The sequence below is a fragment of the Lipophrys pholis genome, assembly GCF_963383615.2.
Source record: "Lipophrys pholis genome assembly, chromosome: 11".
In the NCBI taxonomy this organism is placed as follows: Eukaryota; Metazoa; Chordata; class Actinopteri; order Blenniiformes; family Blenniidae; genus Lipophrys; species Lipophrys pholis.
In genome coordinates this window covers 16,427,544-16,441,698 of record NC_137631.1, presented here as the reverse complement: position 1 = coordinate 16,441,698, position 14,155 = coordinate 16,427,544, and the positions used below count along the sequence as shown (strand labels likewise).

General features: G+C 40.0%; 2 protein-coding genes across 3 annotated transcripts; one reads left to right on the top strand and one right to left on the bottom strand.

Annotated features, from left to right (window-relative positions):
• Window positions 1-499: 499 nt before the first annotated feature.
• LOC308116272 (uncharacterized protein) lies at window positions 500-7,198 on the bottom strand. 2 transcript variants are annotated; one of them, XM_080474360.1, is made up of 12 exons: window positions 7,016-7,198; window positions 6,847-6,890; window positions 5,701-5,764; window positions 5,436-5,567; window positions 3,104-3,199; window positions 2,964-3,013; window positions 2,738-2,851; window positions 2,615-2,660; window positions 2,207-2,278; window positions 1,930-2,083; window positions 1,504-1,586; window positions 500-1,409 (listed from the first exon to the last, which is right to left on the bottom strand). In XM_080474360.1, the coding sequence occupies exons 1-12, from the start codon at window positions 7,052-7,054 to the stop codon at window positions 1,269-1,271; spliced, it is 1,035 nt and encodes a 344-aa protein (XP_080330486.1). In that variant the 5' UTR covers window positions 7,055-7,198; the 3' UTR covers window positions 500-1,268. The 2 variants fall into 2 exon arrangements, with proteins under 2 accessions (XP_080330486.1, XP_080330487.1); XM_080474361.1 differs by having other exon boundaries at window positions 5,693-5,764; window positions 7,016-7,157.
• A 1,786-nt stretch (window positions 7,199-8,984) lies between these two features.
• LOC308116761 (ADP-ribosylation factor 4-like) lies at window positions 8,985-14,155 on the top strand. The gene is made up of 6 exons (XM_080475136.1): window positions 8,985-9,280; window positions 10,689-10,769; window positions 10,862-10,971; window positions 11,409-11,480; window positions 12,620-12,745; window positions 12,830-14,155. Exons 1-6 carry the CDS (start codon window positions 9,214-9,216, stop codon window positions 12,914-12,916), a joined length of 543 nt encoding a protein of 180 aa, XP_080331262.1. The 5' UTR covers window positions 8,985-9,213; the 3' UTR covers window positions 12,917-14,155.

The window sequence follows — 14,155 nt, the reverse complement described above, 5'->3', positions numbered from 1 at the left end:
CGGTAGTTAAACACTAAGAGTGTTTGGATATCCTCCCAGGTAGATATATAACACTACATTTGTATTGCATACAGAGTCTGACCTCCAGACAAAAGAAAGCGCACTGTAACTTATCAGGTCTACTTTTTACGGAACAATAGGTCAGAGCAGCGCAGGGCAGAGCAGATCAGCGCAGGGCAGAGCAGCGGGCGTGCCAACCTCGGAGGGTCAAGAAACCGACACACGGACTCAAGGATGATGGTGGAGTTCAGAATATTATGACATGAGAGCATGCGGCTCTTACGCCATTGTTCATGTGTGAACATTATCAGACATGGCTTGTGTGTGACCCCTGTTGCACAAACAGAGAGCAACACTGTGTTCCCTCCTGTGGTGGCAGCAACTCAGCATTCCTGACCGCTCACAGACATTCCCTCCTCTTTTGTGAGCGAGCTGTGCTTTACAGGCAGCACATGCCTCTGACGTCGCATTCAAGTGGAAGAAAAGCAAAGAAGCCAGACAGGTTTTACGCGATTTTTAATCTTGTAACTTCACTATGTGCTGACGAGCTGTCTTATGCAACTTGTGCATTCTTCAAAAAACATGTGATCAGCATTATCCATAATGTCAATTGTCATGACGACACTAATCAGTCATTTACAAAATGAAAACTGTCATTTTATGATCTGGCAAGAAAGACTACACCAATGTGAAGGTATAATGTTTTCTGAAAGGGAAGGGTGGTATAAAGGAGGCAATTAAATTTCAGGGTGAACTGATAACCCCCCCCAAAAAAACAGCTTTACTAAATCTATCAGTGGAGTAATACTGTGTGGATTGTATGATGATACCTGAAAGGGCAACAAATTCAGATCAGACGTAACTGGATAAAAATTATTAATCTAATGACACGTTGAAAGGTATTTTATTGATCAAAAATAAATACATGTGACACAATGAAACATAAAAAACTGAAATAATGTGTACAACGTTTTTTTTTACACGAAAACGATTTATACAAAAGGATATGCTACTATGTGCTCTTCCCAAAGTGAAACGCTCCAGTAAAAATACCTGCAATGACTCATTTTGAACAGTGTTTCTGCAGTTTCTTTTCTTTCTTTTTCTTGACACCACAGAGGAGAACAGATGAGAACGTTTTGTTTAATTTTACATAAAGCCAGCAAGCGAGTCAGGAGCCCTTCAGTCTTATCACGGGAAGCATGTTGCAAAGCTGCAACTCAATAAAGTTCCTCAGTGCATTAATAGGCAGCAATCAAAGCCAGAAGTCAAAGTGAGTCCTCAAAAAATGCCTGGTGGTGGTATGCTATCAGGGGTGTGTGTTCCCCAAGGACAGCCTCGGTAAAGTTGGGTCGTCTCCAGGCGTAAACCATACTATTGAGAAAGCCTTGTAGGGACACGCTGATGGCCTGAAATATACAGAAGCAATATGCAACTCAAACCCGACAAGAATAACATATATTTTTTTCATCTGAAAGAAGGTGTTGTCCTTTTGAAACATACCTGTATTACATAAAGAGCGAATAAGCTTCGTTGTTCAATGTCCGTCCAGATCATCAGGGTGGAGACCAGAATGAGGATGAGAGCTGATAAAAAAAAGATGAGACAACGTCAAGGTTAAACAATCTAAGTTTTCCATCCATCTTCTGCACCGCTCTTACTAAACTTGGGTTGCAGTAGCAAATCTCAACTGAGTGTGGACATGAAGAAGATCACCCTCGACAGCTTGCCAGCTTATGACAGGGCAAACAGACAGATGGAAACCAACAGGTGAGTCAGAATTTAACCTGAAACGTGTTTTTGGACGGTGACAAGATGACTGTAGTAAGCCCCCATGCACAGGCAGGGACAACATGCAAACATCACACAGAAAGGCTCCTGCATAACTTTCAAGTTAGACATTTTAGAAGTGCGTGTCTGCGTGTTTACCTGGCGCCCAGCAGACTAAGATGACGAGAACCATGTTCCTTGCAGTAGAAATGACTCTTGTGTATCTCCTCCTTGAACGTCCGTCTCCCTCCACAGGAAACAGACCCGCCTGCTCATGTTTTTCATACCATTTACCAACTTTATAGTAAATGACCTGGAAGAAAAAAAATAAACCTCACAGTCTGTTTGCACCAACATATAGCGCTGTGAAGTTACAAGTGATAAATGTGATACATGTTGTGTTTTAAATAATGTGGTAAATGATATTGTGACTCACAGAGCAGGTCAGCATGACTCCTATCACCATAATGAAAAGAGTAGCTCTGATGAAGATACTATGAAATGTCTCCTGAAAAAGTGGGAAAATATATATTTAAACAGTGAGAACGTCGTATAGCTAAGATTTGATATACGTAAACTAAATCACATTAGTACTTTTGCCGTCTTGATTTTTGATAAAGGTATATTGAAAGTCAGAAATCGAATAATCCAAAAGATTGGAAGAGTTTATAAGATCCGACATTATTCTGTTTTTGTGAAGAGGCCATAATTATCACAAATCAAAATCAAGAAATGCTTTAAACATTTTATGTTACTAGTAGACATTCTCCCTTAAAATAACAATAAAGTGACACCAGAAGACAAGATATTAGCAAACAAAGTAGGGAGGGAGTTGAACACTCACATTGTTTGAGCAGCTATCCCTCCCGACATGCAGGAATAAAAAACAACTGAAAGCAGACAAACACTCGGGTCAAAACCACAGGGGAAGAGACTAATTGTCCCACTTTGACAGAGAGAGGCCCACCTGGTGCAGTATTTGCCATCATCGACAAAGTTTCTGTCATCTAATGGAATCACCATGGCCGCTACCATGTAGTTAGTGAGCACATACGCTAAGTATAATGCAGACGGGACCAACCTGTGAGAAAGACATGACAGGGGGAGAGAATTCAAACGTGCACATAAGAGGTCAGGTCAGTTTGTTTATTATAACTTTAAGATTTTCAAAAATGAGTCAAAGAAAAACTCACCAAATGAAGGCATACAGAGGTACAGCCACCTTATTTCTTGCGCACTGTCTCTGTCAAGCAACACAGATCAGAGGAAACATGATGTCACTGAATCCTGACAAGTTGAACATGAGATACGAACGACATCCTATGTGTCCAACCTGATCGTCCGACTGGCTTTCTCTCCAACCTTGGATTGCATTCATCGATTTCCAGGCATAAACGGCCGCCAGCAGAAAGGAAATGAAATAAAATGTCTGGAAGAAAGCACAAAGAGAATAATGTAAAAAGTTATTTGGTGTCTGAGATCGGCTGGAGTGCCCCGGGGCCTGGAGTCTTGAACAGCAGCATAGGAAATTGTTGGTGACCTGAGTGTGATTCAATTACATTTGATCAATTATGATTCTGTACTGTTGTTCTAAAACTTTGGGATAAATGTCGAATCGTTCCTTTGAATATCCACCAAATAGACGGGGTCAAGAAAAGGGTTTTGCATTGCTTCATAAATCTCAAAGATTTGCTTAAAACAGGTGAAAACCAAGGTTAAGCACAAGTTCAGACATGAGTTATTTGTCTTTATGAGAACTTTCTTTATGGCTCCTTGCTTTATCATTTGTCTCAAGACGACAGAGACAAGCTGCGTAAAAGCGAGTGTTAATTCCATGTGGGGAAATCCTCATATTGTTATTTGTAAGTGAATTTCAAACTGAAAACAGAAAAACTTTCCAGTACTTTCCAAGACCAAGTCTTTAAATTCCTGTGGAAAGTCACATGTTGCATCTAATTTTTAACTTTTGATAAAAGGTGCAGCACTGTCACGTTCTGAACTGTCGGTGTCAATATAACCCCTATCAGTCAGCAGGTTTCTGCTTTACTGTACAAGCACTGGGGCCCGTCTCTGTATTTATAGGCAGTACATGGGACATGAGTTGCACGTGAGTTGCATTGAAACTGTGCGTATTCTGCCACACATCAAAGACAAGACTTTTGTAGACTCATAAATAGCGGATCATCTGGTAAACACTGTTAAACTGTCCTGTCGCAGATCTGTTGTTGTGATAACATTTTTACGACAAGGCCTAATACAGGCCAATTATCCTTCTGCATCTTTATGTAATCTCCTTACATAAGTGACAAGTTGGTGTAAAAATCTGTTTTTATTCTCAGGTTTGGACATCCAGAGCCAATAAACCTCTACCCAATGCGCATTTCAGTGGGTGTGCAGAAAGGGAAAAAATGGTGTGTGTGTGTGTGTGTGTGTATGTGTATGTGTGTGTGTGTGTGTGTGTGTGTGTGTGTGTGTGTGTGTGTGTGTGTGTGTGTGTGTGTGTGTGTGTGTGTGTGTGTGTGTGTGTGTGTGTGTGTGTGTGTGTGACCTGCCGGCATGAAGTGGTATACTACATGGATGTAATTAGATTTTTTTCATAATTTTCCACCCTGCACTGAGAGAATTTCTACATTTCAATCTTATCTTTTCTTGTTTTTGTGAAGTTATTTAATATCTTTATATTTTATTCTAAAATAGATAAGAACAATACTAGAGTACAAAAACAAATGTGCTAGGAATTGAGATTGATGAGATTTTGGGACTAGTTCTTATATTGGCATATACACCATAGTGTTTGATACTTCTGTTGGATTATTTTAACTTGAATCCTTCTATGTCGTCTGCCATTTTAGGTTCACTGTTACAGAGACAAAATCTTTGCATTCGACCATGTGTTTCCCTCCATGTTGGTTTCACTGATACTCAGAGGCAATTGGTTTTGATATGTCAACAAGGATCCACTGCAGCCTGGCAAACCGAAGTCCACTATGATTGGCCGGAGTGGTACGGGGTCATAGGGAGGGCCCGGATAGGGAAGTCCGCCTCTCTGATTCAAGAGTCTGTGTTTGTGTAGAATCTGCCTCTTTCTCAGCCTTAAGTTGTACGAGAGTGCACGGCCGTCCTGTACAAGTGACAATGTGGTGAGAATGTCTTTGTTTAATAAATAATTGTGTTAATGCTTAACTATCTCAGGTCTGTTGCTTCCATAGTCAGCCCCAGTTTTTAGGAACATGCTCTAGAATCTAGAGAAAATAGATATAAAATTATATCTAATACTTCAACACATACGTCACCACCTTTCGGAAAATGTTTGCATGAAATTGACCCACTTCACAATGGACTGTGAGATATAGTTTCGATTCTCGCACTTCTATTTTAATGAATGTTTAATGTAGCACGTGCTGCCTTTCTTCTCAGTCTTTACTGCTTAAATAACATGGCACATCCATGGGTGACTTGGCAAAATCCTGCTTGACATGGAGACATAAAAGTCTGACCTTAGGCCCTGAAACTCCAGCTGGGAAATACCAAAAGAAAAATAAACGCTGTCACATTACGCTGACTCATTTTCTGCATCAGAGGTTGTGTTCATTTCCCTCCAACAGCTTGTAAGTGATACATCACATTTGCATGGCGCAAACAAACTCAGGGTAATGGTTGCTTACCAGAGATAATGGCAGGCTGTATTGGCAGATGATTATGCTGTTGATCGTGTTCATTTTGTTCATGATGCTGGTGGACATGAGGATCAGAGCAGCCAGGAGATCCGCCACAGCGAGCTGCACCAGGAGGTGGACCTGCACAGAGGTGTTGCGGCGTTACTATAAACCGAAATCAACCGAACCCTTCAGATGTATGACACTGGAAAAGTGCAAAGTTATTATTATTATCACTAAACACATTGAGGAACATCCATGCATACATTCTGACCTGTTCTCTCAAATAGCTCCACTTCAGGATGGAAACCACCAGGACAGAAAAACTCCCGACGACACTGCAAGGAAGCAAAACATAATAGTCACACATGATGCATCACCAGAGTGATAAATATGTGTTCATTTAATTCGCTTTTTGTGCGTGTATACTGTTTAAAATGAGGGATGCAGATAATTCTGCAGGGGATGAAATAGAGGATTAGAAATATGAATAATCAAAGTAATTATTTGTATTTTTGAGTACATTTGAACATATAATTTAATGTCTATAGTTTTTACCAAGTACTCAACTTCTTTATAATAAGACGTTACAACACACTGCAGTAAGATTTGGATTACTATCAGAACCTTTAATTTTACATTTTTTGGAGAAAATATAAATTCTATATCTGCCTTTGTTTACCATGGTGTTATTTCTGTATTCTTTACTGTTTGTTTGAGGAATGAGTTTAAAATGCCAATATTTAATATTGCTTTTGACAGAGCAATGGGAATGCAGTCAATAAGAAAAGGGTTAAGATTTAGAAAGTTCAATTGCAAATAAGTGCCATTTGATTAAGTTAGCATTAGTTACAATCATGTCCTTTATTTTCCTTTACTCTTTCCACCTGTTTTAAAATCAGACTGCAAGTAATTTGACGCTAAAAGCCAAATACCTGTATTATACAAGAGTCTGAAAACAAGACGTAACACATTGTTTGACGAGCTTATCTCAGATACATGTGATTCCTGTATAAAGCCTGTAAAATGACACCCACATGAAATCATAACCCAGATCTGGCTTCATAGAACTTAACAAACACAAAAGAGATTTTTTTTTTTTTTCTTGTCACACTTGTGTTCTTCACCTTTTTGTACTTGAAATAGTCTATAATGACATATCAGGGAAAGTAAGACAAAAAAGTATTTAACAAATGTGCAGAGTCAGACTGGGTTGACAGTTGTTGGCTCTAGACTACATGAAGTGACTTCACCCAGACAACAGCTGGAGGAATTCAGAACAGATCAAGCCTGTCTGACTCCGCACATGTTGTTCTAACAAATACAAACCTGAATACTCATATTTCTGATTTACATGCCTCTTCAAATGCTCATACAAAGTTATTGTTTTTTTTTTTTTTTAGAACAGAGGGTACATTACCTGAGAGTCAGGAAACCAATGTACACATTGGAGAGACTATTGATCTGAAAAACAAAATACAGACAAGTTTTCAGACATGGGTGTGTAATATTTTACTCCTTGAAGATGTCATGCAAAATAATAAAAAAATTAACTAAACTCCATTTACATCACGGAAGTTGGTGCTTACCATTTCTGTAGTCAGAATACCAGTCAGATTAACAGCCATGGTGACCAACGCTCGATTCCAAAGTCACATTTGGTGTGTTCGCAGTCCAGTCCGGTCTTCCTATCACAGACCTCTATACCAGTGTATTTTCCTTCCAGAGTACACCTCCAATAAAGTCTTCACATTGTCCTGGCCCACTGTTTTGACTCCACCTCTGAACATGCCCTCTTATGCATGTCAGTGTATTGTTAACCAGGTGAATGCAACGCCTTGTTTCTTCAAACGGTAATCCCCAGTGGGACTGGAAACACTTCCAAACTCACCTGTGTGACTTCAGGAAATTAAAGCACCAAGGTATGACTTCACAAAAAGAAAACAATAAATTTTCCAAGTACTTTTTGTGTTTTTGCCTGTGCTGGAAATGCACCCGATAATCTACCCCACACACACACACACACACACACACACACACACACACACACACACACACACACACACACACACACACACACACACACACACACACACACATACACGTAAGTAGATCTGTATTTTTCAACTTGTTCAGGCTTAAAAAGTTATACAAAGGAAACAAATGTGATTTGGTCATTTTCTCGATCTTATGCTGTCTTTTTACTGTTGTTGCCTCCATGAAATTAAAATGACCCTGATCCTTGAACATGAATGAGTTTGACCCTCTTGAATTACTGCAACATGCAGTTGCTGCTGACATTGTAGAATATTCACACCTGTGTTATAGAGACATCTAGTGGTTATAACAAGTGCCTACTTTTTAGTGATTCAGCCAGTTGAATAAGGCTTCACTGTATAATCTGGATGGCTGGATGGCTGGATGGCTGGCTGGATGGATGGATGGAAATGAATGTCAGATCAAACGCTCTAAATATATTATAGACCAGGGGTGGTCAACTAGTTTTTGCTAGAGGCCACATTAAAAATGAGTGCTACTATGGACATTAGTTAAGATGGTTTGCCCAAAAAGAAAATTAATTCTTGATAAAAAGCAGTTTGTGTCACATGTTTTAATGAGCTGCTGTTGCAATGAAATACTACATGCATCATGAATACTAATATTCATTTCATTTACAATTTCACATAAACACCCAGAGGGCCGGAAGCACATCCAATGGGCCACGCTTGGTCTCCGAGCCTTAAGATGCCCAGGGCTGTTCTAGACACACACTCAATAGAGTATTTGTCTCTGAAAACTGAGGACGTATGAAAAAATAAATATATCTGAAAAATTACTTTTGTGGAAAAAACAAATATAACACATGTAGTCTCCTCACTGTTTGAACAGGTAACACTTTTTCAGTGATTTGATTATTAAAATGGATTAAAATCACTGAAAACATAGAGAAATGGCATGAGTCTAGACTATTAATACTATCTGGTTGATTATTATTTGCTTTGTACTTTCCACGATTAAATGTGAACCTCACCTGCCTTGAGTGCACATCCTAGTAAGTTTAGTCTTTATTGACATATGCAAGTCTTACTTCAACAATCTCAGAGCAGGCAGGCATAGTGTTGCCAAATTTGTGAATTTCTTAAGAGTAGTGGACCCAACACAACCCTGAGAAATCAGCTTGAAAGATAGCTACCTCATTGCTCTAAGCCATGTTATCAGGGTGAGTTTGTAAAAACAAAATGCAACAGTTAGAGAAGTCTTCGTCTTCTGACATTCCACTGTATTTTACATCAGAAACTATCACGAAAGTATAGTAGTAGTAGTAGTAGTCTTTATGTTGAGGCTGTAGTGATTTCTGGGAGCAATGGTTTGGTTTTTTGCGAAAATATAGACATTTTCATCACGTATAATCTTTAAAGTTAAAATTTAAAGGTTATTATGGCAAAATATTTTTTTAATTATTTTTTTTTGGGGGGGGGGGGGGGGGGGGGGGTGTCCGCCTACTCAAGATTAAATCTTAGATGTGTGTGGCCCCTGAACTGAAATGCTTTTGCCGGCACTGCTGCGGAGTGACCGTAAATGAAATGGCTGGCGCGTGTCTGTTCTCGCCTGTCGTGTCGATAAAGTTTTTTATTCAAACGGATGACGTCGTGTCTTCCACGTTGGCCCGGACGTGGCAGTTCTGCAGAGCCGCCGAGAGAAGAAGACAGTCGGGCAGTAACACAGGGGAGTTCGACTTAAACCCTCCATTTACGGTTCTTGTTCAGATCGAAACATCCCGGCAGACATGGGGCTCACCATCTCCAGCATCTTCGAGCGGCTCTTCAGCAAGAGACAGATGAGGATTTTAATGGGTGAGTGGAAGCTGTTGAGCTAATCGCCGGTTTACGATGGAAGTCTTCGTTTCTCGACGAGACTTCACGAATTCCCTTTCTCGGGGCTCAAATGTATAAATACGAACACTGGCCGCTTTTAAAACCTACATAAGGACATAATAAGTGATTGGGGTGTTTAAACGTGGTGAAAATGGATCGTCCCACCTCACCCTTTCTGTTCCGTGTCATCTGAAGTTTAGCAGGAAGCTCTCCCAGTCGTTCCCTAAAAAAAAAAGAACCAATACTAAAGTGGACAGTTTGTTACATCGGAGCTTTTATGACCGTTTTTTACACATGTACCTTTTAACTCTTTGTTACTTTCTGTTCTAATCTCGGAAAAATGTCAACTTTTTGTGGGATGTGCTGTTTTCGACGTTGGTTAACGTGGAATTGTGACATTTCCTCCATATGACACTAGTTACTTTGGTAATTTTCACTGTTGCCTAAACTTGTTTCTGAGCAGAGAGGAAGTGACATGTTACACACTCGTGTTTGTCTCCTGTAGGATTACCAGCGCCCCTACAGGTTGTTCCTTGTACTACAGGGCCTGCCCAAAAGTTGCATGTTATTTAACATACGTGTTATCTTATTATGTCCCTGATGTAATAATACTGTAACCAGAGGTGTACACAGTACTGGGAACTACTGTTACATTGTGTACAATTAATGGTTTTAGAAATACTCAAGTAAAGCAGCTTTTATTCTGTCCTGTTATTCAGGGCGAAATATCTGTTTAAAACACATCGCCAGGGAAAACAAGGAAGCATATGAATATTATTTTGGTGAACAGATTTAAGAATTTATGTATTAAAGAAACTTAGCGATTGCAGAATAAAGTCTTGGTGTTAATTGAAATTATGGCTGTCCTGTAATAACTTCTGATTTGATAAGTAGCAGAGAATACTATATGCTGTGATTTGTTCTTACTTAAAAAAAAAAATTAAAACGCATACAAGTACCAAAAATATCACTTCAATTTGGAAAAAAAGGGTGACAGATTGTATTTTGTAGTTTCTATGGTTGATTTTGCCATCATCACTATCGGTGGAAAAGCATCAAAAAAGTCAGAATGATGAAAAAGACAATACAGTTTAAAAGCTGACAGATGGTACAAAGCTCTAATAACCACTGTATGTAAGCTATTAAATGTTTGGAATGGGGCATATTATTGAAAAAGTTGGAAAAACCTGCTTTAATTATCTTCAATACTTGTTTCTTGATGAGGTGTAAACTACATATCATTTTCCTTCTCAGTCACATGCATTGTATTGATTGTCCTCCGCTCTATGGTGATCAGACTTTTGGAAATCACGTGTTATGCAGTTTGCAGCACGTTGTTCTCCACAGCCCCAGCTTACATTGTCGCCTTGTTTCTTTTCCTCCCCAGTTGGACTTGACGCCGCAGGAAAAACAACCGTCTTGTACAAACTGAAGCTTGGTGAAATCGTAACCACTATCCCGACTATTGGTAAGAGATCAATTCAACAGTTCTGTGAAACGTGTCATTTCTGGTCTTGTTTCTTGGAAATAAGAGCGGTCCTCTCTCTTCCCTCTGTAAAGGTTTCAACGTGGAGACGGTAGAATATAAAAATATCAGTTTTACTGTTTGGGACGTGGGTGGCCAGGACAAGATCAGACCCCTCTGGAGACATTACTTCCAGAACACACAGGTACGATTGTGAATGTCTGTGCTGAGACCCAGTGTATTATTATACTATACTAAAGTGCTGCTGAGCAACAGCTATAGCTGCTTTCCAGTGAAGAAGTTTTCATATAAAGTGATTGACCATCGTTTGTTAAAGACTGACGTTGTGCCAAAGCTGCCATGTGATTTATAAGTGATGGATTTATTTTTAGTCTGCATATCAGACTGTTCAGCTTTTGTTTAAAGTTAATTTGATCAATTTCCCATTGGTGAAAAAAAAAAAAAAATAATAAATTGTTTTTTTTTTTTTTTTGAACTTTGTTGTGCTGTGCCAGTTGCTCCTTTACTTCAAATCAAATGAGATTTTCACTGAAATAAAATATCTATTTATAGCTCCTTATCAATTTACCCATGAACGATTATCACTAACATATGCACTTTACAACTTTCCCTCCATTGTAGGGCCTCATCTTCGTTGTGGACAGTAATGACAGAGAAAGAATCGGAGAAGCTGCAGATGAGCTCTCAAAGATGGTGGGTATCAACTACGCTCCGCTTTAGTGGAGAGTATAACAAACGGTTTGAAAATTAGACATTTAACGTCCCGACGTGTGAAGTGGGTGTGTCTGACTCGGAGACTGCGTGATGCAGTTGACTTGGAACCAAAGATATGGTTGTCCCTCCCTGTTGGCTCAGGGGAGTGCCGGCAGGGAAGAGCAACTTCTTTTTTAACTTATTTCATTGGGATGTTTCTGTCATAGAATTGGATCAAGGGTTTTTACTACATGGTGTCAAACTACAGCATGGATCTTTTCATTTCTGAATCGGTCAGCATATCCAGATAGATTGGGTAGTTGTTTTTTGTTGTTTTTTTACCAGGACTTGTTTATTGACAACATTGATTTCCTCTGAGTCATTACACCAATCAAGGCAGTCCGATTAGCGGCTGATTATGTCAGACTTTAGTTTTACAGCACACATTTCACATGATCCAGCACAGTGAACCTTCACGCGACCGCACAATTTGTGAGAACTGCAACACAAAGGGCCTGCACATCAAGTTGGGCTTCAGAATTATTCGAAAAGTGAATTAAAACCACCAAGCTGATGCTTGAAAAATAAGCCACGTTGTTTTAATTCACGAAAAGTGACTTCTCCCAAATCTGAAGTTTTCTTAAAACACAATCTGACATTAATGTCACTTATTATAAACATATAATGTCTGTTTAAAGGAACGCTGACGTGTCTAAAACTAGAAAAGGGTTGCACAATAACGATGAAAGTGATGAAATGAAGGTTGAATCGATGAGAAAGAACATGCAGTAACAGACTGAAGACATGAAACCAGAAACCCTAAAGCTGTAATGCCTTTGGAGGTATACGGTACGAGTCGGAGGAGACGAGTCAGTTCATCAAGACGCCCAACAAGATAATGTGAGGGTGACTGTGTGCCAGCTGGAGCGCCGCAGACATCCGATGGTGCAGTGAAGCAGCGGAAGCACTGAAGTCCGTTACATTCACAAATAAGTCTGTATAAATGAAATGTTCACCCTGGTAGTAGATTTGCTTCACAAACAGCTTTTATGAAATGTTTTGTTGGATGTGTTTGTTTCAGTTCCGTTTTGCTGCTGAGCTGAACCTAAAACTCTGTTTTTCTTTCGCTGCCCCTCCAGCTGCTGGAAGACGAGTTGAGAGACGCAGTTCTGCTGGTGTTTGCAAACAAACAGGACCTTCCTAATGCCTTATCAGTCAGCGAACTGACAGATAAGCTCGGCCTTCACAACCTCCGCAACAAGACTGTAAGTAGTTTGAGCCGAAGCAGATTCGGACCGCTAACCTGTGCGACGCCACTCTGACATTATTGTGATCTTTGCCCCCCGCAGTGGCAGATTGAGTCGACCTGCGCCACCCAGGGCACTGGGCTGTATGAAGGACTTGACTGGCTATCCCAAGAGTTGTCCAAAAAGTAATGAAGGCTTGTCTGAACGGAGGAGAGAGACTGGAGGCCGCAGGACGAGAAACAACAGGCCCAGACATTCAGCTGAGAAACATTTGGTCTTCCAGCACCAATGTACACAAGCGGGACAAAGCTGGTGGACAATGTAACCTTTTGCGAAACGTTAAAGGCTTATTCTTTCTCTTCTGTATCAATACTTCTTTGATATCTCTTGGCGATTTTGTTCTCGAACCTCTTGCATGACAACAACCTGTAATTACACACGAGCAAATGACCAGTAAGAAACACTTAATGGAAACGATGAACAGCGATGGGAGTCGTGTTTCTCTCCTTTGCAGCTCTGCGCCTGCCAGAGCTGCGTTTTGTCAGTAATCGGGTACTTTTACAAAGCTCAAACTTAATCGTAGCTTTTCTTGAGCCTGGGTTGATGGGATATGACAATATCCCCCCCCACACCCCCCGAGTTTTGGTGAAGGACAATTTGTATGCTGTCACAAGCTGTTAATCTCTATGGCCCCTTGTGGATATTCGACTCCCTCTCAGATCTGACCCTTTGCTCTTCACTGCTATGTCCTCATCCTAATGCCAACTCATTTTGTGAGCTGTGGGGAAAAACATGAATCTAAAAAGGAACAATGTGCCTTCTGGTCCCTTTCTGCAGAAATCTTTCCTTGTCACGTTTGTTAATCAACACCCGACCCCCCCATCATATGGACGACGTATGACAAAATTATGCAAGTCAACTTTTAATTTCGGGCCACATTGTACGCCGCGGTGCAGCAAGAGACACCGCAGTGTCGGGATACATGACTTTCTTACTTTAATGTGACGCTGCCGTCAGCCAGGGGTTTGTTTTATTGAAACAATTGTGAATATGTCCTCTCTCACTTCGCTTCTTGTTAATTTCCAAACACTGATTGTTGCTCATTTCAGTAAAATGTTCAGTTCTTCTATCCACTAAAAACAAAGCTTTTCTTAACTGGGGGGTGAAAAAAGGAAGGAAGCCTCTTTTTGAAATTGAAACATAGCCTGTGTCATTTCAACACAAAAGAGTAGCTTGTTGTTTGTTTGTTTTTTTTTGTTTTTCGTGGCTGTGCATTGTACCGAGTTTGTTATGTTTGGCAAATACTGTATTATATTCTTAATTATTCTGCCCCCTCTTTTTGGACACTTAACATACCTGCCCGTGAATTTATTTGGGTTTACATTCCAACTTGAATAAAAACCAATGTTTAAAAAAAAAAAAAAAAAA

Bases quoted from the DNA above. Each gene is read 5' to 3' on its own strand.
- LOC308116272 (XM_080474360.1), bottom strand. From the start codon at position 7,054: ATGGCTGTTAATCTGACTGGTATTCTGACTACAGAAATG. The intron at 5,568-5,700 runs GTCAGAATGTAT...ACCTCTGTGCAG, and splicing joins GGAGCTATTTGAGAGAACAG to GTCCACCTCCTGGTGCAGCT. The intron at 1,587-1,929 runs GTAAACACGCAG...TTTTTTTATCAG, and splicing joins CTTAGTCTGCTGGGCGCCAG to CTCTCATCCTCATTCTGGTC.
- LOC308116761 (XM_080475136.1), top strand. From the start codon at position 9,214: ATGGGGCTCACCATCTCCAGCATCTTCGAGCGGCTCTTCAGCAAGAGA. The intron at 9,281-10,688 runs GTGAGTGGAAGC...TTTCCTCCCCAG, and splicing joins ACAGATGAGGATTTTAATGG to TTGGACTTGACGCCGCAGGA. The intron at 11,481-12,619 runs GTGGGTATCAAC...CTGCCCCTCCAG, and splicing joins CAGATGAGCTCTCAAAGATG to CTGCTGGAAGACGAGTTGAG.